This window comes from Xenopus laevis, chromosome 3L, assembly GCF_017654675.1.
Source record: "Xenopus laevis strain J_2021 chromosome 3L, Xenopus_laevis_v10.1, whole genome shotgun sequence".
NCBI classification, from domain to species: domain Eukaryota; kingdom Metazoa; phylum Chordata; class Amphibia; order Anura; family Pipidae; genus Xenopus; species Xenopus laevis.
Window position 1 is genome coordinate 32779752 of NC_054375.1, and position 25961 is coordinate 32805712.

The 25961-nt window shown below is 39.8% G+C and overlaps 1 protein-coding gene across 1 annotated transcript; it reads left to right on the top strand.

Annotated features, from left to right (window-relative positions):
• The first annotated feature begins 219 nt into the window (after nt 1-219).
• Nucleotides 220-23277, top strand: ugdhl.L (UDP-glucose dehydrogenase like L homeolog). Its single transcript, XM_018252045.2, has 12 exons — nt 220-673; nt 7033-7242; nt 14206-14307; nt 16039-16239; nt 17068-17265; nt 17420-17567; nt 18264-18358; nt 19222-19352; nt 20497-20636; nt 21010-21101; nt 21189-21299; nt 22647-23277. The coding sequence occupies exons 2-12, from the start codon at nt 7081-7083 to the stop codon at nt 22752-22754; spliced, it is 1488 nt and encodes a 495-aa protein (XP_018107534.1). The 5' UTR covers nt 220-673; nt 7033-7080; the 3' UTR covers nt 22755-23277.
• The last annotated feature ends 2684 nt before the right edge of the window (nt 23278-25961 follow it).

A 25961-nucleotide genomic window follows, 5' to 3' on the forward strand; every position in this document is an offset into this window, starting at 1 on the left:
AAACGAGTGGCTGACAGACTCATTGTTATACAGTAAGAAACTCGGATTCTCAGAAAGTCCTCCACGCTGTTATTGAAAAAAAGCTCACGGCCGCGCGCGCCCACCCGCCCTCGTTTGCGGACGCGTGCTCTCGTTTACGCACGACTGCGGACGCGCGTACTCGTTTGCGCGCGGGGCTCGACGTGGCCAGCTGTGGTGCCCTGCTGCTATTACGTTTCACTGACTATGCTAGTGCTCAGTGAAATAACAGCTCTATTGTACGTTTCCCGGCAGGGCGGGACGGGGGTCGGACAAATCACTGACAGACGTGCCTACAATTTCACTGCCTCAAGAACTCAGCAGGAGTTTTCCCCCTGAGTTTTCCTCAGTTAATATATGGGTGAAAAAATGTGTCCCCCTTTTTCTCTTGTTTATATTAAAGCTGCTATTCCTAATAGCGCAGCAGGAATACTCTTACTACCTCAGCAACCAAATCCGCTAGCTCCCACAATGCAACAGTGTTTCTAGTTCCACAGTGAGGGGCTGGCCCTGCGAAACAAGGTGTGTGGAAGAGGCGGGGCTTAGCTCCGGCCAATAGCAGGCTGCCTGGGCGGCTCCAGGTACTGTACTTCATAAAAAGCCGAAAAGTAGTGTATGACTTCACCCTAGCTGCTCCCCTTAGAAGAGTCTGAAGGTATGTCCCGTTTTCTTTTCTTTGAATGAATATTAACTATTATTTTATCATATTTGCTCGATGATAAAGTGCCATGAAAAATCCCTGTTTTATGGCTGCTCTACTTATTTTATTCAGAATTATTTATAGTTTAAAGGGGTTGCTCACCTTTAGATCAACATTTAGTGTGATGCAGAGAGTGATATTCAGAGACCATTTGCAATTTGGCTTTCATTTATCATTATGTGTAGTTATATAGTGGCTCTCCAGTTTGCAGTTTCAGCAATCTGGTTGCTAGAGTCCAAATTCCCCTAGCAACCATGCATCAATATGAATAAGAGGCTGGAATATGAATAGGAGAGGGCGTGGATAGAAAGATGAGTAATAAAAACTAATAATAACAATAAATCTGTAGCCTATGGGTAGGACGACACAGACGTTTTCTGCGCGATCCGACACACTCCGACAAATCTCATGCGACAGAAATAAGGTAAGTGAATGAATTGTCAGAGGAAGCCGCAGCATTGATGCGGATGCAGCCTCAGCCCGCTGCGTTTTCGTCCGACAGTCGCGTTGGATCAACGCTGCGACTTCAGCAATATTTCTGTCTCTTACCTTGTTTCCATCGCATTCGATTTGTCGCCAGCGTTTTGTCGAAGCGCATTGGATCGCGCCGTGTAGTCCTACCCTACAGAGCAGGAAAGCATCAGAAGGAAAATGCAAATAATTTTTTAGAAAAAAAAAACAAATGTTCTATAAGGCTACATATTTATGATTTTCTACTTTTTATTACTCATCTTTCTATTCTGGCCTCTCCTATGCATATTCCAGTCTCTTATTCAAATCAGTGCATGGTTGCTAGGGTAATTCGGACCCTAGCAACCAGATTTCTGGAAAGCTGCTGAATAAAAAGCTAAATAGCTCAAACACCATAAATAATAAAAAAATTAAAACCAACTACAAATTGTCTCAGAATATCACTCTCTACATCCTAATTTACCTTTAATCTAAAGGTGAACAATCCCTTTACAAACCAAAAACATGACTGGTTTTATCATTTTGATATATTTATCACCAAATGGTGCTCTACGTTCAAGGTTGGGTGCCACGCAACAAGACACCTATGGGTTCATTTCCTATATCATAAGGTCTGTAAGAAGCCTGAGCCTAAAGAATATGCATACTATCCAAATCACTGGATTTTGACTAATTCCCATCTGGAGGGCATAAATAGAGAATGCAAGGCTCCACTATTGGAGTAGAACGTCAGGGCCCTCCAGCAGATGTGGTGTCTGAAATTTCACATACCAGCGTGTCGTGTGCTTTACCCACCGGCATAACTGTTAGGAACAGGAAATAGGGGCCTCTATCTGACCGATCGCTACCTTTGCTTGGGCATATGAAAGACTTGTGTCATTTTAATCTCATCGGATTTCACTTTATTGCAGCGGGGAGTTCTGGATATTTGTTTAGTAACTTTAAGGGGTTGTTCACCTTCGGGATAACTTTTAGTATGATATAGAGAGTAATATTCTGAAACAATTTGCAATTGGTTTTCGTTTTTTATTATTTAAGGATGTTTTGCTTTTTATTCAGCAGCTCTTCAATTTGCATCACAAGCAATCTGGTAGCTAGGGTCCAGATTACCCTAACAACCATGCATTGATTCGAACAAGAGACTGGAATATGAATAGGAGGGGGCCAGAATAGAAAGATGAGTTATACAAATTAGCAATAACAATATAACCTTACAGAGCATTTTTTTTAGAAGGGGACAGCGACGCCCTTTTGAAAGCTGCAAAGAGTTAGAAGATAAAGGCAAATAATTAAAAAAAAAACATAAAAAATAAAAAAAACCAATTTAAAAGTTGTTTAGAATTGGCCTTTCTATAACATACGAAAAGTTACCTTAGAGGTGAACCACCCCTTAAAGCAAAGGGCCAAAATTGCCCTCCATTTTTCTTTATGGGAAACCAGGGGAAATTCTGGAGTAAAAATCATATCTATCAGTTGAAAAGATCCTCCATATATACAAAACTTATAACATTGTTGTAAGCTGTATGTAATTGTCTGTATCTGGCCCCATTGGTAATTCTCATTCTGTATATCCGTTTCCCACAATTAACAGATCTTTATAAAATATTAGCATACTTTTAATCACATACATCTGATTGTAGTTGTAACAACCACTTCATGGTCATTGCTTTCAAATATTAATCCTAAACGAGCCCCTGGTCAGTAATCACAGCAAACTGACTCTGTCTCAGCAATTCCTTGAAAGTCATGTTCCCTGGAGAGGCTGGAAAGGCTTTCACTCTTTCACCCCTCATTCTGTTTATTGCCGGGAAGGATGTTACATTTCTACACAACATATGGAAACTGTTTGCTAATTATGTGCCGGCAGGAGCTGCCCCTTGTCATTCAACAGTTGCTGTTGCTAAACCAAAGCAACAGAATTGCTGCAAATCTATGTTTGGTGCCAAATAATGTAATAATATCCATAAGGAGTGTGCTCACTGACCAGTTACTACTTAAAGGGCAGGTCAACCCCAAAATAAAAATTTGCCTAATAGAAGAAAACATTATTCTAAGCAACTCTGCAATATACATGAATTACAATTTTTTATGGTTAGTAAGTTATTTGTATATGCATTGCTATTGAAAGCAGTGTTTCTCTGGCCCTTTCTATTCCTTGTCCTGATGTTTAAGGCTGTTGATACAATGTGAGACAAGGCAGCTGATTAACAGACCTGTCTTTGCTGGGGAACCAATGGGCAAATTTACTAAAGGGCGAAGTGACTAACGCTGTTGAAAATTCGCCAGCGTGGCGTCATTTCAGAACTTCGCCGGTACTAACAGGTGCAGGCGTTACTTTGCTAGCGAAGGCGATAGACGTTAGCGTTTGTTTGCACTCTTACGCCTGGCAAATTTGTGCTCTGGCGAATGGACCTAACTCCGCAAATTCACTAAGATTTTACTGAAAGTTAACTGTTCCACCAGACTTGCCTTCGCCAGCTCAGACCAGGCGAAGTACAATGGAGTGTATAGGGCTTCCTCAATATTTTGTTGAAAAATTTTCTAAGTCCCACAAAACACTGGCGTCTTTCCCCTATTTCAGGGTGATAGGCTGCAAAAGTCCGTAACAATAATTTTGGTTACCTGGGCTCCCCCATACATTTCCTACCATGTGGTTGGTAAATTAACGCTAGCGAAACTTCGCCAGCGTTCAGCGCCCTGGACGCAACTTCACATGTTAGTGAATTAGTGTTGTGTGAGCAAATTTTCACCTGGCGAAGTGTTGCGCTGCCTGCAAAGCCGTTGCTAGCTAATTTTCGCCGCTTAGTAAATTTGCCCCCAAGACTGTTGCAACATTGTTTAGAAAGTAACAACTGGGAGTTAAGCCAATGCTGCTTTCAATATCAATTGTTTTAACAAATAACATTAAAAGCTATGAAAATTTGTAATGAATGTATATTGGAAAGTTGCTTAAAATTATATATATATATATATATATATATATATATATATATATATATATATATATATATATATATATATATATATATATATATATATACACATACGTCTCCCTGTGCACAATTTAAACATTGATAAAGTATGGTAGAAAGCCTCTCTCTCATTTAGGGATATAACACAGCAGGCGTTTTATTGAGAGGGCACAGTATATGTCTCCCAGCAGTGCTGGGTATGTAGCGTCACCTTAATTCCCCCCTACAAACCTATCTTTGTTGCAGGCACAAGCTTGCCTCTGTCAGTGGGAATAACTGATGTGTGAATCAGTCAGCGGAGGTATAATCAGCTCCCTGTTCATATAATGCTAGTGCCTGTGTTTAGTATGAGGGGAGGCAGAACACGTAGCACCCTGTCTCCTTGGATTTCAGCTGAATATTGACTTTTCAACAGGGATTTTTGGTTTAAAACTTTAGAGCGGGTTCCAGTAAAAAATCTGGAAAATGAAATGCAAAGACAGGTTACTCTAGAGGCGTTGGTGAAGCATCCTTGGGGAGGCTTAGGGGCTTTCACACCTATGGGAAGCTAGGGTATGAAGTGGGAACTTACTGGGTGCCATTGTTGGGGGCCCAACCTCTTAAGCTACAGGGAAGTTGGTTATATTATATTATGTATTTTACAGTTAATCGCTTGCCCTGTTGCTGGGGCCTGTATACTAATCTTGTAATTCCTGTATAAGTGTGTTAAATGATCTCCTTAGGCAGTGCTTTTAGTAGTTGTCTAAATACTATTTTTTTTAGGAAGGGAAAGTCTCTGTAAAGAGAGTGTGGCTGTGGGATAGCAGGTATAGTAGGGAGAGATGGTGTCTATAGTAACAGTGGGATAATAGTCTCTGGGAAGGGAGTGTGTTTGTGGGATAGCAGGTATAGTAGGGAGAGATGGTGCCTATAGTAACAGTGGGATAATAGTCTCTGGGAAGGGACTGTGTTTGTGGGATAGCAGGTATAGTAGGGAGAGATGGTGCCTATAGTAACAGTGGGATAATAGTCTCTGGGAAGGGACTGTGTTTGTGGGATAGCAGGTATAGTAGGGAGAGATGGTGCCTATAGTAACAGTGGGATAATAGTCTCTGGGAAGAGACGGGGACTGTTTGATAGCAGGTATAGTAGGGAGAGATGGTACCTATAGTAACAGTTGGATAATAGTCTCTGGGACAGGTTGGAATAGCAGATTACCCTAGCAACCATGCATTGATATGAATAAGAGACAGGAATATGAATAGAAGAGACCTGAATAGTAAGATAAATAATCAAAAGAAGCAATAACAATACATTTGTAGCCTTATAGAGCACTTGTTTTTTTATATGGGTCAGTGACCTCCATTTGAAAGCTGGAACAAGTCAGCTGAGTGTACAGCTTAAAATTCAAAAATTATATAAAAGAAAAAAATGAAGGCCAATTAAAAAGTTAATTAGAATTAGCCCTTCTTTAAAATATTCAAAGTTAACTTAAAGGGGTGGTTCACCTTTAAGGTAATTTTTATTATGTTATTATGTAATTTTTTATTATATGTTATTTGCCTTTTTCTTCTGACTCTTTGCAGCTTTCAAATGAAAACTCCCTTCTAAAAAAACAAATGCTCTGTAAGGCTACACATGTATTGTTATTGTTACTTTTTATTACTGATCCTTCTAATCAGGCCCTCTCCTATTGATATTCCAGTCTCTTATTCAAATCAATGCATGGTTGCTAGGGTAATATGGACCCTAGTTATCAGATTGCTTAAGATGCAAATTGAAGAGCTGCTTAATAACTCAAAAACCTTCAAAAATAAAAAATGAAATGAAATTGCAAATTGTCTCGAATATTACTCTCTACATCATATTAAAAGTTATCTCAAGGGTGAACAAACCCCTTTAAATAGACATGGTGCATGAAAAACTATGTGAATTTGCAGAGGCAATTTTAAATTTATTTTTTAACACACAGATACAACTTATGCCACAGATTTTGTAACTTGAAGTCTCTCTCCTTTTCCACACCATCCACTACGGAAAGCAAAGGGGTTCACCTTGAACCCAACTGAATGAACTAAAAACGTATATTTCCCCTTTAAGACCCATAGGTTACACTGTTTCATAGAAATAATTGGCTCTGCAAAGTCTGTTTCACAACAGACCCCACCAACACTAAAGAGGGCCCTGTAATTGTCAGCATACCCAGAAATATGCCCCCCACTGAGTTTAATAAGTTCTGTGGTTACTCAATATGCAGCCCAGGGAGCAGAATGACGTATATAATTTACTTACTGCAATGTCAATAATGGAAGCCAGATGTTACATATGTATCCTATCCTGCAGAGCATATAGTCACTGGGGGAGGGTGTCTTACCATGTTAACCCCTTCAATCACAATGCAAGCATTCATCCTTGCCCCAGCTGTGCGATGACTTTCTAAAATGTTGACAGTGAAGTAATATGGGGGGGGGGGCTGCATTATTCTGTATTCAGAATTACTATTGCATTTTCAGTCAACCCCAGCTACTCTAGTTAAGTATGCCTAGGACAGCAAACAGAACTAGAAAAAAACAAAATATTTAAAAATGTAATTATAAATATGAAAAAGTGCTCACATTCTATCACACCAAACTGAGGCTCCAAAAAGAGAACACTGTACAGAAGTTCAGGAATATCCTCTACTTATAATTTATCAAATTTATAACGTATCTACTTGTAATTTATACATACAGTATGCCAATCCGCTGGATTCAGCTGAGGTAATTCAACAGCAACCATGTTATCAAATGGGCAAGGGCTAGTGCATTCTCTTTGCTCTTCGAAAATGTACGTAAGTTTGTATTCATTAGTAACCCATAATATCTTATGATTATATTTTTATTACATTTCCAGGTCCGTGTCGCCCATTTGTACCCAGAAGAGAAAAAACTTGAGAAAAAAATGGTTCAGGTTAAAAACATTTGCTGCATCGGTGCTGGGTACGTCGGAGGTCCGACATGTACAGTCATAGCTCAGATGTGTCCAGAAGTCATGGTCACAGTGGTGGACATCAACGAGGAGAGAATCCGTGCCTGGAACTCTGACCAGCTGCCAATTTATGAGGTATTGGCTTAAAGGCACACTAAAACTACTAAATGTATCTAATATTTTTACTTTCAATAATTTTTTATTAGCATTTTACAAAACAAAGACACAGGTAGCCATGTGCAATCAGAAAAAAAAACAGTACAATGGAGCAAACATCATATGTACAAAAAATCAGAGTGAGGCGATCAAGTAACTGGAACAAGCATAGATCAACATAGGAAAAACAGAAATTAGAGACAGTCGGAAGTCCTGTGTAGTGTAAACCATGTGTTAAACCAAATAAAACAGTATAATAAAAAACACAAAAAGAAAATATATAGTAAAGAAAAAGACAACCTAAACTCTAGCCCCATCAAAACACACACTCAATTGTGTGAAAATTCCCAAACGACAATGCTTAAATGCTAAGTAATGCTACATAACCATCTGTCCCATATCTGTATTCCAGCCATGGTGTCCATGCCAACACAAACTTACTATGTGAGTCTAAAAGAATACTAGTCAATTTCTCTTGTGACATTATCCAGTCTATTTTTTGTTTAGTTATGTCAATAGATATTTGTTTAGTCTTCCAAGCTCCCGCTATAGTTTTCTTAGCTGCAGTCATAATCGCAGTAAACAATTGAAATTGAACCTTTGAAAGTACCTCAGGTTGTTTACCTAAGAGAGCAGTTACTGGATGTTTCGGGATCACCACCTGGAATATAGAATGTAACATGGTGAAGATACGAATCCAAAATCGTCGGACGGATGGACACTCCCACCAGATGTGGAACATGGAACCCACTTGCCCACAACCTCTAAAACAAGCAGGATCCGCTGCAGGAGCAAATTTGGCAATACGAGCTGGGACCAAATACCATCTAAGTAAAACTTTGTAATTGACCTCCAATAAAGAAACATTCCTGGAAGATTTCATAGTGTTGATCCAAATTGATTGCCAGTCCTCCTTATCTATTGGACACTGGAGGTCCTTCTGCCAGGAGCCAGTGTACACTAAGTGGGAAGGTTCAATATTTTCGTAGAAATTGGTATATAACAATGAGATTACTTTCTTTGCGTGGGGGTGCTTCAGACACCAATGTTCAAAAAAGGTAGGTGACTTACTCGCCAACGGGCACTGGTCCCACTGGGAGTGAGCAAAGTGTAATAATTGTCTCATGCGAAAATGCTCTGCTAGCGGAACCGAATACTTATTTATAAGGTCCTGGGGGGTATAAGGTTTAGTTAGGGTATATAAGTGCCCCAAGTTATGTATATTAGCAAGAGACCACCATGCAAAGATTGAATTCTGTACTCCAGGGTTAAACAAAGGGTTACCCCATAATGGCATAGCAGGGGAATGAGGTGCTTGTAACTTAAATTTTTTACTAACAGAATCCCACAATTTCAACGTATGACGTAAACAGACACTCCCTGCAGGTGGGCGAAATTTGGGAGGACACCAAATCAAAGCGGCCGGGGAGTATGGAGCAGAATAAGCCTCTTCTAGAGACACCCAAAGAGGGGTATCGATTGTGGAATGAAATGCTAGAATCTGGGAAACTTGGGCCGCTTTAAAATAAAATAACCAATTAGGAAGACCAAGTCCCCCTCGATTCCTGGGACACATCAGTATCGACTGGCGAACTCTGGATGGCTTCTGGGCCCAAACAAATCTGAGAATTTTAGCCGTAAAACGGGATAAATCATCTAAAGGGATTGGCACAGGAAGCATCCGGAAAAAGTATAAAATTTTTGGTAAAATAGTCATCTTAATCGAATAGATTCTGCCTATCCACGAAATATGATGATGTTTCCATTTATTAAGTAGAGCGAACAGAGTTTTAAATAATGGGGGGTAATTATATTTATACAATGTATCATACGTAGCTGTCAATTTAACTCCTAAAATCGAAATAAAATGTGGATGCCAAGTGAATTCAAAGTTAAGCTGCAATAATTTAACCGCTCCAGGGGATAGATTAACATTCAGTGCTTCAGTCTTATTATGGTTGATTTGGAGACCCAATATGGCTCCAAAGACCTCTAACTGTCTAAACAGGTTTGGGAGGGAGGTAAGAGGGTTAGAGATCACTAAAGTTAAGTCGTCTGCAAATAAGCTAACCTTGTGCTGAATACCAGCTACCTCTACACCTTTTATATCCGCATTAGCCCGAATCGCTGCTGCCAACGGCTCAATAGCCAAGTTGAACAAGATTGGGGATAGGGGGCATCCCTGGCGCGTTCCCCGGTAGATTGGGAAGACAGTTGATGGAAACCCCATAATATTGACTATCGCAGATGGATTGTGGTATAAGGACTTGACCCAAGTCATAAAATTCCCCCCGAAACCCCATCTCCCCAGTGAATAATACAAATAGTCCCAATGAAGGGAGTCAAAAGCCTTCCGAATATCCAATTTCAACAGCATCGTTTTAACTCCAGACAATTTAGCATGATGAGCCAACAAGATGAGGCGTCTAATTGCATCAGCTGACTGACGACCCGGGACGAAGCCCACTTGATCCCTATGGACTATCTGGGGGAGAAAAGAGTTGATTCTAACGGCCAAAATTTTCCCCAAAAGTTTAACGTCTGTGTTTAAGACCGAAATGGGCCGGTAGTTTTTGCAATCGGACCAATCCGAGTCAGGCTTAGGGATAGCTGAAATTTTAGCTTTCAAAGTTTCTGTTTGAAATTCCCCTCCTACTTTAAGCTCATTCAACATGGTAGTTAAATGAGGACCTAACTCCTTGAGAAATTTTTTATAGTAAACATTGGGGAGGCCATCAAGTCCTGGAGCTTTACAAGTAGCTAATTATTTAACAGCCTGTTGGACTTCCTCTAACGTAATATCGTCCTCCATATACTGGACCTGAGCGGGAGTCAAAGACGGGATAGTAAATCCCCTAAAGAATTTGTCATATGTTGCCACAGACACCCGGCCAGGTTCAGAATACAATCTCCGGTAAAAATTTGCAAATTCGGTTGCTATCTTACTCGGATTTCCCGTCAAAGAACCCTGAGAGGATCTATTCCTATGAATCTGGGGAGGGGTATTACGCTCATTCAACTTACGGGCTAGCATCTTACCCGGTTTGTCAATACAACAATACATTTTATTTTTAGCCCATCTCAATTTTTTTTCTGCATTGGTTGTCATCAGTAAATCCAAATCGTTCTGGAGCTGTCTAATTTGCTTAGAGAAGTCTAACAAAGGGGAATCGGCCTGCTTGGAGATCAGATTATCTAAATCCCGTTGCAAAGATTTTAGTTTGGATTCTCTATCACGCTTTCGTCTAGACCCTTGCTGAATAAATTTTCCCCGGATGACTGGTTTATGAGCTTCCCATAACAGCACGCTTGAGGAGACTGAACGCTCATTCTCAACAAAAAATGCCTCTAAAGAGTCCCGGATGGTAGAGACTACGTCAGGAACACTCAACAAAGATTCGTTAAGTTTCCAAAACCGAGAACTTGGTCTCTCCATAATACTAGACAAAGGAACCAGAACCGGACAGTGATCAGACCACCCAATATTCAACATTTTGGCGGAACGAAGAGATGGAACCAGGGCGGAGGAGAGAAAAATGTGATCAATTCTGGTGGACACTTTGTGTGGAGCAGAATAGTGGGAAAATTGGAGAACCTCCGGGTTGCGTTCTCTCCATGCATCAATCAAATTATGGACATTCAACAGGGATCTAAATGCTATTGGCTCTTTACTATACATAGAACCGTCCGACTTCTGAACTCTAATAATCTGTGAACGGTCCCGGGCTTGGTCCCAAATCAAGTTAGAATCTCCACATAAAATCAATTGCCCTTTCTGCAGTTTCTGAGATTTATGAAATAAGTTGTCTAGGAAATCCAACTGGTGGGTGTTCGGAGCATAATAAGATACAATAGTAAGCGGGGAGTCAGCAATTAAGACCAAGGCAATTATATAGCGGCCCTCTGGGTCAACATAAGTTTTCTCAATAGTAACAGCTAGGCTAGAGTGGAAAGCAATAGCGACACCCTTAGATTTCGTTTGACTGGTAGCCAGGAGCACCCTGGGGTAACTTTTATGGAAGTATTTAGGGTAGGAGGAGTGGGAAAAATGGGTCTCCTGCAAGCATAAAATATCCACATGCAATGAGGCGAAATATGTAAAGGCTTTGGTCCGTTTAACTGGCGAATTTAACCCCTGAGCATTAACACTAAGAATTTTAGTAGTCATGATGGGACATAATAATGAGCATTAGGTGAATAACCATAAGGCTGGAAGACTCAGTGGGGACAGAAATCAGAGGGACTGTCACAGGTATAACATGCAGCATATAATCACATGGTAAAAAAGCATGCAGCGGGACCCAGAGTAGGCTGTCAATAATGTCAAAACACATATAAAAATAAATAAAACAACATTTGACAAAAAACCAAAAATTTCCATAATATAAGGAGGATAAGAGAAACCAAATCAGAAAGTCTCCTGGCCTGCCTGGGAAACTTCTCATGGTTCACTCCCAGTGTGGGGGAAGCAAAGGCCAGCCGGCACTTACTGGTATAATATACAAACAGTGCTCCAAAGTGCGGAAACACCGCAAAAAAACTCCCGGCACGGTGAAACAAGAAAAACTGCAAACTGTAGACATCTTGAAGTCGTGCAGGCGTACATTTCAGGTTAAGACCTCACGACGAGCCCGCAATTCCTGAGATCTGGACTTCACTTTTTCCCAAAGAGGAGTCAGTTGAGACTGGGATCTCCGAGCAGGCGAAGAGACTGTAGAAGACGCTTCCACGAGGCCCAGTTTAAGAAGCAAGTTGTGACCCTCTTCTGGAGAGGAGATTGTATGTTGTTTATTACGGAAAGTAAATAGTAGGCGGAAAGGAAACAACCAGCGAAAGGGAATCTTTTGTTGCGCCAGAACTTTAGTAGTAGGAGCCATGTTACGTCTTTTCTGAAGAGTTAAAGGGGAAAGATCAGCGAAGACCTGATATGGATGGGAACGGAACTCCAACTTACTGGCAGTACGGGCAGCCACAAGAGTGGCCACCTGTGTCTGATGAAAATGGAACCTCAGAATAATGTCCCTGGGGGGGTCTTCCGGACGCCGAGGGCACAAAGCACGGTGGACCCTGTCCATTTCCAACCGATCCACTGGAGTGTCCGGCAATAGGGCCTGAATTAACTCCGTAATGGACTGCGGAAGATCAGTAATAGTCTCAGGTAGACCCCGGATCCGTACGTTATTGCGCCTTGATCTATTATCAGAGTCCTCAATCTTTTCCTGCATCTCTAGGACCTGCGATTGTAATGAAACGATATCTTGCTCGTGAGAGTCTACCACTGTGATTAGGTCATCCACCTTAGACTCAATATCAGAAGTACGCTGGCCTAATTCTGCTACCTGCTTTGTGAGGTCAGAGGTAATTTTAGCCGCAGTGGCATCAAGCTCCTGTTGTAATAAAAGCTTAAATTTGCCCAACAGTACCTCATCAGATGTCCGAGCAGTGTCCTCGCCCTCCTGGGCTAATGGAGGTTGACTGTCAAATAGGCTGGATTGCGAAGCAATCGGGGAGGCCTGTTGAGCCATAGCAGCAGGAGTAGGCCGTAATAGGAAGTCCGACACCGGCCATGACGCAGCAGGTGAAGATTGAGCTTTAGCCCCTTTGCGCCTGGATCGTCGGGACCTCTGACTTGCCATATAAGAGATCGACGTCGAGAGGTATAGAAGAGTCGTCGGAAGCTGTTGCGGCACTGGTATATCGCCACCGGATGCTGAAAAGTGCCGAGCTGGTGCGGAGCTGCCTCAAGGTGCGGCCATCTTGGACAGCGCGTGCATGCGCCCCGGTCATCTAATATTTTTATTAAATCAAGCTCAACCAAACTCCCATCCATGACTTCATCTTATTTATCAATAAAATAACTCAAAAAAGTTCGGTCAGGAAAAGTTATCACCTGAAAACCCCAAATTTCTGGATTATCGGACGAAACCCAGCTCAGATCTTTAAAAGAGAAGGAAAGGCTTGGTGCACTTGGGGGTGCCAAATGTTAGGCACCCCAAGTGATTGTATTGACTTACCTTAAACTTCGGGCCAGTGCTCCTATCAGCAGAAAACTGCACCGACCTGGCTGGGGTTATACCAGTGAGCACCATGGAGTGAGCCTCTTCCGTCTTCCTCCTTCGCGTTGCTGCGCATGCGCAGTAGAACGAAAAGCTGAACTTTGACTAAATAGTCGTCTATTTCGTTCAACTGCGCATGCGTTTACCACTGGAAATTTGAAGAAATAAGAAGACAGAAGTGGATCGTTCCATGGTGCTCACTGGAATAACCCTGGGCCGGTGCAGTTTTCTGTTGATAGTTGCACCAGCCCGGGGTTTCAGGTAAGTCAATATAATCACTTGGGGCTGCATAATATTTGGCACCCCCAAGTGCACCAATCCTTTCATTCTCCTTTAAATTGTAAAAGGGATATCTGCCATTGACTTGTACATAACTTCTACAGGTTTGAGATTTTCAGATTCAGACACAGAATGAATAATGTTTGCCTAAATGATGATGATCATTTATTTATATAGCGCCAACAGTGCTTTACCTTAGTTATAACAAACAGGGGTCATGGCTTATGGCAGTGCTCTCATATGATTAGAGTTGTGGACAGAAGGAATAATATACAGATTCCACGAATTGAACTGGTCAAACCCAATCACAAGACCCCTCTTCTCTCTCCCCAGTTGCCTTTCCCTTAATTCTACTAGATACTGTATATCATGACCTGGATAAATGAGAATCTTCATAGACCTAGTAAAGAGTAAATAGATTTTGTTTTGTTCTCCTCTGCATCTTTCAACCTGTAATTTAAACGTCGAGGGACAGTGGCAACTGGTCAACGGCAAACCAGAAAAAAATTAATAATGATGCAAAACAATACAAATAAAAAATATTTGCACAGTTGATAAATCTTGTGTGAATCTGAAATGTCCTATTTTATTATTCTCCTCTGAACAGCCTGGTCTCCAAGAAGTGGTGGATGGATGTCGAGGGAAGAATCTCTTCTTTTCAACTAATATAAATGAAGCCATTAAAAAAGCTGACATCATCTTTATTTCGGTAAGCCTATGTATGCACTGAATAAACACTGATTAAAATAAGCAATAACATCCCTCCCAACTGTCTCAGTCTAGGTTGAGTTTGTGGATACTAAAAAAATTCTTACAAAAAAGGTGGTGTTTACGGTGGATTGTGGGGTAAAGGGAGATGTAACTGTGTGTGGCCTAAATATCTATATTTTTTTTAATTGTAAATGTTCACAATAGAAAGCTCTGAATGGTTGTGGATTGAAAGCTCTGTTGGTGTGGCTTGCTGGGAGCTGTGGATCACTAGCAGCTGTTCTGCCAAAGGTTATCTATCCATGCCCAAGAGCATAATGCAACCATTTTGATAAAAATTGTAATCCATCAGGAATACCCCAAGCAGAGTTATGAGTACATGGTACCTAACTGTACAATATTTGTTTGAAATCAAATAATTTCCAGATTTATGCATCTGGACTATGGCTGTACCATAGTAATTACCATAGTAATGTGCATGGTCAGAATTTGCCCATTCAGGTAACCCATTCAGACCGCTGATTGCTTTCCAAGAATTACCGGTATGAAGAATTACCCACAGCTCTTCTTTGCACAGTTGACTTTTTGACCATTTTGTAATGATTTGATGCCCCCTCTAATAATCCCATGCTTCTCCCCAACACAAACTATATAGAAATGAGATAAAACTAAGCCGTTGTATATAATAATGCAGTAAATACCAGAAGTGTAGTAGTTTGTAGGGGACATTGCAGAGTTCATTACAGAACAAAGAACCAGTGGTTTCAACAATGAAAAATGCAGCATTTCAGAAAAGGAATGAATACTGATATGAATGTAAATACTAATAAAATTAATATGAATCCCTAACCCTAAAGCAGGGATCCCCAACCTTTATCACCTGTGAGCCACATTCAAATGTAAGAAGGGTTGGGGAGCAACACAAGCATGAAAATAGTTCCTGAGGATGCCAACAAAGGGCTGTGATTGGCTATTTGGTAGCCCCTATGTGGACTATAAGCCTACAGAAAGCTCTATTTGGCAATGCAACTGTTTTTTATGCAACCAAAAGTTTCTTCCAAGCCTGGAATTGAAAAATAAGCTCCTGCTTTGAAGCCACTGGGAGCAACATCCAAGGGGTTGGGGAGCAACTTGTTACTCACAAGCTACTGGTTGGGGATCCCTGCCCTAGAGCATATCCTTCTGCCAGATGATGTGGCCCTGTCCCCCAATAACAAGGTATTGGATAAAAATTCTCAGGGTACTAACTGAGCATTTGACTTCCCAGCAATAGTCTCTCTCTCTCCTGTGAGTTCTAGATGATATTGTAATATCCAAATATGCTAGAAATAGATACCGTTCCTTACTATTCTATGCAAGGAAAAAAATAGCCATGCCCTGGATGGGGCCCCCGACTTCCAATGGTCAAGACTTGGAAACAATTGGTTCACAAGGCTATCTCCCTAATTAAAATGACCTATGAAGCTAGCGGGAAGCAGTCCAAATATGAAAAAATCTGGCCCCCGTGGTGTGAGGCGGAGCTAAACTAAAATTTATCTTAGCTCTGTGAATTGCACCTTACTGTTCTGAAATACTGTGTATCTGTTACTGATGTATCGCTCACTGTTTGCTTCCACTTACTACACTCCGTGAACTGTAATGGTCTTGGCTGAATGTATGTTATTAAATATCAATAAAAAAGTCACCTTCAAAAAAAAAAAAAAAAAAATTGCTTATGAATATGTATCCACAGGTGAACACTCCCACCAAAACTTTTGGCCTGGGTAAGGGCCGAGCAGCTGACTTGAAATACGTAGAAGCTTGTGCTCGCCAGATTACCGATGTTGCTGATGGCTACAAGATTGTAGTGGAAAAGAGCACGGTGCCCGTACGAGCAGCTGAAATTATTCGGCGGATTTTCAAAACCAGCACTAAACCCAACCTGTCTTTCCAGGTGAGTGCAGTTTTAGCCATTTAAACATGTAACACAAAACTGCAGAGACTCCAGGGCCCATCCCATACCCTGATACCCTTTACTTCTGGGTGCAGGGCACTGCAATAACCATGTATTATGATTTTATGAGAATATTGCCTTTGGCCCTGGCACAGGGGATTGCTTGATTTCCAAGGTCCTCCAAAGGGTACCATATAAGCTCTGTTTAAAGGGGAACGCTGGCTTCCAAACCAAAATTTTACAAAGAGGCCCACATAAGACAGAAACCCCTAATATATCAATCACATTTACCTGTTTCTTCAAAAAGTATGAATAGATAAAATTTTCTATGCTGAAATCAAGCTGTTTAACAGTTCTTCTCTTTCTGTATAATTTTAAATCCTGACAGGGAAGGAGGGACAAAACACTGATGTTACAAATTGTAAAAACTTCTCCACAGCTTACAGACAGCATGCAGGAACTACATAGCCCACAATGCATTGCTCTGTGATATTCCATGACTTATTGAAATCACGTGCAGAGAATTATTGGGTTTGGAGAATGCAGGCTGAGGACAGCTGGCTGTTGATACAAAGTAACAGTAGTCAGCCAGCTCAACAAAGTAGTCAGACAGATCAGCAGAAGAGCAGGTTTAGGGAACTCTTCCAACACATTAAAAATCATGACAAGACTTCATATTTTTTAATTGATGTATATTGCAAAGTTGCTTGAAATTAAGTTTGTTTAAGTTTTGTTTTTGTGGAGTTCACCTTTAATGAAAGTACACTTCGAATGGACAAAATACCTTGGCATGTGCAATAATAAACTATAAACTTTACTTTTCACCAGGTTCTTTCAAACCCAGAGTTTTTGGCAGAAGGCACTGCCATTGAGAATTTAAAGAACCCAGACAGAATCCTCATTGGAGGAGATGAGACACCAGCAGGCCAGAAAGCCATTGCAGCCCTCAGTGAAGTGTATGAACACTGGGTTCCTAAGAGTAAAATAATCACAACCAACACCTGGTCATCTGAGCTTTCCAAGCTGGTAAGGTTTTTTTCTTGTCCTCTAATACCAGACTGTATCAACTGTTTTTTTCCATACTTACTTATAATGAGGCACACATTATATTGTATGCAAAGAACAAGAGATCATTCCCAAACTAGAAAAATAGTAACTAAGGGCTTATTTGCATTTGCAGGCCGCTAATGCATTTTTAGCACAAAGGATCAGCAGTATCAATTCAATCAGTGCACTATGCGAAGTAACAGGAGCTGATGTAGGAGAAGTTGCTCATGCTATTGGGACTGATCAGAGGATTGGCCGTCCTTTCCTGCAAGCAAGTATTGGTGAGTTTAGACTGGTTGTGGTCTGATAGAGGGGATGTTCATCTTCAGACAAAAGTCATAAAGTAAAACAGCCCATGACATAATTGATGTTGGTTTTTAAAAGTGAAAAAATGTTATTCAATCTCTCCCTCACCATGTTTTATTGTGATGGATTCTGCATATGGAGTACTCTACTTTCCAACAAATCTGTGCACTACCCATTATGGAAACAGAAGGACTTTAGAGTTTCCCAGAATTCCTCACTTCCCAATTGAACAAGGTGAGGTAGAGGTTTTATTACACTGTGAGCCCAAGGGGAGTTGGTAAATGGTTTGTCAGACTATAATGGTATCCCTTTAATTTGTGGGATCAGATATGCCTGTATATATATATATATATATATATATATATATATATATATATATATATATATATATATATATATATAATATATATATATATATATATATATATATATATATATATATATACATACAGTATATATATATATATATATATATTTTTTTTTTTTTTTATTTATTATGAATGTTCAGTTAATGTCTGTCCACCTTTTCTACATAATCCCATCTGACAGAGGTCCCATAAAAAAGGGGATATTTTCCATTTAGAATATGTAAATTCGGACAATAATTGGCTTAACTTTGAGTCTTTTCAAGAAATTATTTGGTCATGCCTTAACAACTTCCTATTTTACAGGATTCGGAGGCAGCTGTTTTCAAAAGGATATTCTAAACTTAATATACATATGTGAGACACTCAGCCTTCATGAGGTGGCTTTGTACTGGCAGCAGGTGAGTAATTGTGCCAACATATACAAACATGTGCATGACATGCAGACAGTTAGGCAGTGAAAATACACCACAGTTTTTATTGAAATATTTACACAGGGCTTGAGTTGCAGTGTGCCCGTATATAAGTGGGTTATTTATTAAAATCTAGAAAAATACGAGTTTTTTTCCTCTAAAAATCGAGTTTTGTAGTGGAAAAAAAACTAGATTTTCAGAGGAGGAAAAAACTAACATTTATGGAGATTAATTATACCCCAATGCTGCAAAAAGCCAGAATCTGATAATTAGCCATCTCAGACACATCAAAGTCCTGTATAAGTCAATGGGAGAGGAACTTATCTCAATATGATGTTTTTGTTGTCTGTGCTGGGTTTAGCCGAAAATCCAACTTTTTTTGGGTTTTCAGGCAAAAACTGGAACAATTCAAGCAATTCAGGAAAAAAAAAAAAAAACTTGAGCAATTTGGGGGAAAAAAGTCTGAAAATTTTGAGAGATTTGGGATTTTGCTTGATTTTATCGAGTTTTTCTGCAATCCACTTAAATCTAGTTTTTTTTATTAATAAATATGCTAAAATTAGGCATGGAAGTTTGGTTGTGGTTTTTTTTTTTTTTTATAAAATATGAGATAAATTCAGATTTTAGTTAATAACCACCTTAATGTTGTATCTCAGGCATAAATTAATTAAGGGGCATATTGAAATATCATGGCTTAATGGCAACTCCTGGATAATTTGTGGAAAGGCTAAGAAAGTCTATGCTTCATCAGCCGGCTCATAAATGGTTTCCAGTATTCCTTATTCCTAAAATAAAAAAAAGTATTGTTGTTACCTTTACACCAAGTATTGATGGCATTCATATGACATCAGGTGCTGGACATCAATGAATATCAGCGGCGGAGATTTGCTTCTCGCATTGTAAACTGCCTGTTTAACACAGTGGCAGACAAGAAGATAGCACTTCTGGGGTTTGCATTCAAGAAAGATACTGGTGATACAAGGTAATGTGTTTTTTCTCTTTAATTTATGGAATTAGAGTGACTACACAGATAAATTGTGAGGGAATCGGGTAAATTGCTTTCTTTTGTGTTTTTTTTTATTTAAAGTGCTAAGTACCTTTTAGTTCAATGAATAAAGCTTGTGCTGTACTTTTATTTTCCAACTTCCTGTTCTCCTGAGTCACTGTGTTCAGAGGAGAAGTTGATAAAATTACCAGCCAACAAATACACCCTGTTTATAGGGGATTGAGTTCAATGAAACACAAAATAGTTTTCCATTAGTGCTTGATAGTAGCAAAAGACATCCTCATTTTCATTTTTGTCCTCATTTTAGCATACTGCCCCTTTAATAACAAGGTCTGTCTGTAGTTGTGGATGTCTGATGAAAAATAAATCTTTTTCAGACTCATTATGATTAGAAAATAACTAATTAGCATACTTTGGGCCGTTAGTGAAATTAGCCATCTAGTTAGTTAGCCATCTCAGGTCATTTTGCCTGGTCATGTGCTTTCAGAAAGAGCCAGCGCTTTAGGATGGAACTGCTTTCTGTCAGGCTGTTGTTTCTCCTACTCAATGTAACTGAATGTGTCTCAGTAGGATTTGGCTTTTTACTACTGAGTGCTGTTCTTAGGTCTACCAGGCAGCTGTTATCTTGTGTTAAGGAGCTGCTATCTGGTTACCTTCCCATTGTTCTGTTGTTAGGCTGTTGGGAGGGGGGGGTGATTTCACTCCAACTTGCAGTACAGCAGTAAAGAGTGGCTGAAGTTTATCAGAGCACAAGTCACATGACTGTGGGCAGCTGGGAAAATGACAATGTGTCTAGCCCCATGTCAGATTTCAAAATTTAATATAAAAAATAAGTTTGCTCTATTGAGAAATGGATTTCAGTGTAGACATCTGCTGGAGCAGCACTATTAACTGATGTGTTTTGAGAAAAACATGTTTTCCCATGACAGTATCCCTTTAACTGAAGTACTGTGTGTGGTTTCTCTGCTTGTGCCAATCTTGGCTGCTTCTAGTGCTACAGACAAAATAATCATCAACTTATAAATGAATACATAAAACAGACTTTTATTATAAATTAGACATGCAATGTATTTACAAATTACCAAAATGAAATAATAGTTGTTTTTCTTTGGTATTGCAGGGAATCGTCCAGCATCTACGTCTGCAAATATCTGATGGACGAGGGAGCTCACCTGGCCATCTATGATCCGAAAGTCAAGAGAGAACAGATTATACGAGACCTTTCCCACTCAGCCATCTCTGGGGACAATCCGGAGAGAGGTAAAAATCTGCTCATTGATGGTCAAAAGATGACTAATGACAGTTTAATGCCTAGTATATAGCACTAAGGCAAAACACAATGCCAGAGCTTTTAGAATGTCTCTCAATGTGAATTGCAAAACACCATTCCCCACTACTTCTCATTCAAATAAAGGAGTGACTCACTACCATGGTACACATTTGCGGTATAAGGTTCGAAACACACTTTGGCCACCCCAAGGTTGGGGGCATCTGCCATAGACGCACTCAATGCAGTATCCTCGAATGTTCAGTGTTAGCTATAGCTTCACGATTCTATTTTCTATTTTCTCTTTAAACCATCTACTACATGCTCTTCATAGTTTGTATTTCATGTGTGTGTGCCGTCTTTCAGTGTCAGAACTGGTAACCATCACACCAGAGCCGTATGCTGCTTGTGAAAACACCCACGCACTGGTCATCTGTACAGAGTGGGACCTTTTTAAGGTGAGATTGTCAACCAAGCCAAAAGAGTTTCCCAGTACAATTAAACAAGCGCAAACTGATATAGGTTCATTTATGCTTTTTATGTAGAATTTGGACTATGAAAGGATTTATGGCAAAATGCTGAAGCCTGCGTTTATCTTTGATGGAAGAAGGGTCTTGGACGATTTGCATAAGAGACTGCAGCAAATTGGCTTTCAGGTGGGTATGCAAGAAAAAAAACCTTTCCAGTGCTTTCTTTAGTCCCTTTAGAGCAGAGACACACGTGGAGATTTGGGGAGATTAGTCGCCCGGCAACAAATCGCCTCTTCTTCGGGTGACTAATCTCCCTGAACTGCCTTCCCGTCGGCTAGAATCAAAATGGCCGGCGGGATGGCACTCGGAGTGCTGCATTTTCCGAAGTCGCCCGAAGTTGCCATCCCACCAGCGATTTCGATTCTAGCCGACGGGGAGATTAGTCGCCCGAAGAAGAGGCGATTTGTCGATGGGCGACTAAATCTCCCTGAATCTCCACGTATGTCTCTGCCCTTAGGACTCATCCCCCCCTGTTTACTCCAGAGAAATAGATTTAATATGAAAGGAAAATATAAACTAAAATCACTTGTTGTTGCATCCCAAATGGCCCAAGGTAAGCGACTAGAATCACTGGGTGTGCCTTACAAGTTACCAAAGGCTCTATCTCTTATTCTTCTACTATTACGAAAATGAAAATTTAATATAAGCTTCATCATTCTGAAATAAGAAACTTTTTAAATACAACCAATTACATTTTCTGCATTGTTTCTGAAATAATCAAGTTTATGTTCACTATCCCTCTCTCAGCATCTGTTTCTCTTTATTCCGTCTTCATGCAGCAGTTGGGTGTCAGATATTCATTGACCATTACATCCGATATATCTTATAGGGGAGGCTCCCTTTCCTAGCAGATGAATTATAGCTCATTCAAATAACTGATTCCAGTAGAAGCAAAATCTAACAAAATAACTGCCTTTTGCACAAATCCTGCATGTAGAGAGACATAATGTCTGGTGGTTTTAATAGAATGAGCTCTAATACATCTTCTAGGCAAAATAAGCCCCCCTATAAGATATATTGGATCATTCATCTGACATCCAACTTCTGAACGAAGACAGAATGAAGAAAACAGATGCTGAGAGAGGGATAGTGAAGAAAAACTTGATTATTTCATTTTCACGATAGTTCACCTTTAAGGTCACAAATGGTGTTTTCTCCATTGGCTGTCATGCCTGTCAATGCATCCTACAGACTGGGCAAAGGCAGTAGACTTTTTTTCTCATGCTATGTCTACCACTTGCCTAAGAAATTAAAATTCTCATACCCAAGGCTGGTTTAAGAGAAATTTGGGGTTCTTTAAAATCACCTGGAGGCAGGGCATTGCTGGTTGATCTGATTGCAGCCCCAATAAGATTAATAAACAAGGTTCCCATCACCTTATTTACTGTATCAATAATAAATATGTAATGTGTACATAGGTATTGTGTCTTCTATGCTACCTGCTCTAAAAGTTGACTCTTTTTCTCTTTTCAGGTGGAAACCATTGGGAAAAAGGTCAATCCGGTGGCTTCATTAGTCTCCCGAGCAGCTTCCAAACCTGAAGAGCAAGATCCAACCCCACCAAAGAAAGTTAAAATGTAAAATGTTTTGTTAATGTAAAATAGTTCAAATCTATTTTATTAATATAGTTCATTTGATATGGAAAAGTACTTCTAAAACAACTGGACTTGCTAAATGCAGTTATTACTGTAGAAATGTCCCTATAAAGTTATGGAACCTTTTCTTATGTATCTGGAATATTTATCTCTATATAAAATGTACTTTTGCTTTATAGTCTCCCTTTAAAGTCTAGTTCTGTTGGACTCTTATGCCACCAAAAACTACATTAACTATTTTGTTTGTGGTTAAAGGGGCTGTTAACCTTCCAACACTTTTCTTCAGCTAGTTCACCAGAAATAAAGACTTTTTTTGGTTCCTTATCATCTACTATTTATGACCGTTCTTATAATATTGAAACTTAAAGTTAAAATGAATGTCCTTCTAAAGCAGCTTCGGTAGGGGTGGGGGGTCACCGACTGTAAACTGTTCTAAATTGGTACATTGAAAAAATTTGAACTGAAAATGTATTTGGAAGCCAAACAACCCCTTTAATAATATTTTTTTAATATTTAATATTGTAATTTTTTTATCCTGTAAATAAAAACCTTTTACATAATGAATTCTCCTTAATTCTAAATGACAATTATGACAGTTTTTACAGCTACCCTTCCAGCCTTCTGCAAAGATGATAAAATATTTTATCCCAGGTGTATTTTTTCCAGAGCCTGACTTATTATGGTGATTGGCCTATGAAACCATGCCAGGATAAGAATAGGGAAGTTCCTGAGACAGACATGAAATAATTAGAAAGAAGAGGAATTGATGTGTTAGGCTACAGTTGACTAAATACATTGGGGTGAATTGACTAAAATACAAAGGTGCGTCTCGGCAGCCGAACGTTGGCGAATTTTTGCTAGCGTTAAATCAGCACTGCGGGCATTTCATCTTGAATATCGTTAGTGTTCATTTCTGCCTAGCAAAGCTTTATTAGCACTCTTGCACTTAGGTTAATTTGAAAAAATGAAAAGTCGCCAGCGGTTTTTACAACTTTAATGCATTTCCGGCATACAGGATATGATGTCACTGACATAAGATTTATTAAGATGTAGCTTCGTGTTATCAGTTCGCCTGGTCTGTGGTGGCAAAGTAAACTTCAGTAAGATTCACACTTGAATTTGCGGATTAACGACCATTCGCCAGTGAAGAGTGAAAAATTGCCTGGCGGTAGAGTGTGAAAAGGAACGATAGCGATGGTCTTGTTCACTAACGAATTGCCCTCTACGCCTGTTAGTGAATTGGCGATGTCCCTACGGATGTGATTTCAGGCGAATTGACGCTAGCGATGGCCACTTTGCCCTGTAGTTAATGTGCCCCACAGTGTTCCCAAGAAGGTTTTTTTTCTTTCCTCTGGATCAACATCTGTGTGGGTCATTGTGGCATCCATAAAGCCTGCTGCTGTTCCTGGGTCACATTGTGCTTTTCAGGTAAAACCTTTACTGTACACATCTAATGACAGGGAGAGGGTGGATTCCTAATTGTCACTATCCAATCCTTGCCGCCTTGGCTGCTTTTGGCAATGTGTGCCCACCAGGTGTATATGAACCACAGTTAGGGGCCGATTCACTAAATTCGAGTGAAGGATTCGAAGTAAAAAAACTTAGAATTTCGAAGTATTTTTTGGGCTACTTCGACCTTCGACTACGACTTCGAATCGAAGGATTCGAATTAAAAATCGTACGACTATTCGACCATTCGATAGTCGAAGTACTGTCTCTTTAAAAAAAACTTCGACCCCCTAGTTCGGCAGATAAAAGCTACCAAAGTCAATGTTAGCCTATGGGGAAGGTCCCCATAGGCTTGTCTAAGTGTTTTTGATCGAAGGATATTCCTTCGATCGTTGGATTTAAATCGTTCGATTCGAAGGATTTAATCGTTCGATCGAAGGAATAATCCTTCGATCATACGATCGCAGAATTTGCGCTAAATCCTTCGACTTCTATATTCGAAGTCGAAGGATTTCAATTCCTAGTCGAATATCGAGGGTTAATTAACCCTCGATATTCGACCCACAGTGAATCAGCCCCTTAGTGTCAGGGAAGTCCCAGATTACTCAAGAAAGGTATTAAAAGGGAACTATCGCAAAAATGAAAATTTTAAATAAGCTTCCTCATACTGAAATAAGAAACCTTATTAATATAATCAATTAAATATTCTGCATAGTTTCTGAAATAATCAAGTTTATGTTCGCTATACCTCTCTCAGCATCTGTTTCTCTTCATTCTGTTTTCTTGCAGCAGTTGGGTGTCAGATATTCATTGATAGTTAGATCTAATATATCTTATAGGGAGGCTTCCTTTCCTAGCAGATGTATTAGAGCTCACTCATAGCTTATTCCAGTATAAACAAAATCTAACAAAATAACTGACTTTTGCACAAATCCTGCATGTAGAGAGAAAGGATTTCTGGTGATTTTAATAGAGTGAGCTCTAATACATCTTCTATTCAAAAGGAGCCCCCCTTTAAGATATATTGGATCTAACTGTCAATGATTATCTGACAACCAACTCCTGAATGAAGAGAAACAAATGCTGAGAGAGGAATAGTGAAGATGAATTTGATTATTTCAGAAACGGTACAGAATTTTAAATTTGTCGCATTTAAAACATTTCTTATTTCAGTATGCTGAAGCTTATAAAAAATCTTAATTTCCGTGATAGTTCCCTTTGAAGGAGAAGGAAACCCTGTAGAAAAAAACCCAGCTGATTGTTATGTTGGCGCATGCGCAGTTGGAGCAATTTGCCGGCTTTCGACAACTGCCGTGAACTTGCCAGGAAAACTCCTGGTGGGTTCATGCATCAGTTGGCCCCTTTGATTCTAGCAATTTGGTTTCATGGTAATTCCCTATTTCTGTATCGGGACAAAGAATCCAAATAGATGTAAGAATAGATCATAGTAAAAGAGGAAAGAGACTAGGAAGATAAAAAAGTTGAGTAACGAAAAGAAGAAAATAGTTTGGAGAGTGTGTCTAATGACACACTGGACATTATGTTGCCACCATTATTCTTGGCTACAGCAGGCGACAAAACGTCCTTTGTTTCTTCTCCATCGGCCATTGTGGAAAAACATATGCAGCTTGAGGAAACTTCAGGCTACTTTGGAAAGTATTTGGCTACTTTGGAATGTTTCCCCACCAGTGATTTGCATGTTAGACAGTGGAGAGGAAATAGCTGTAGCTTACAACAAAGATTC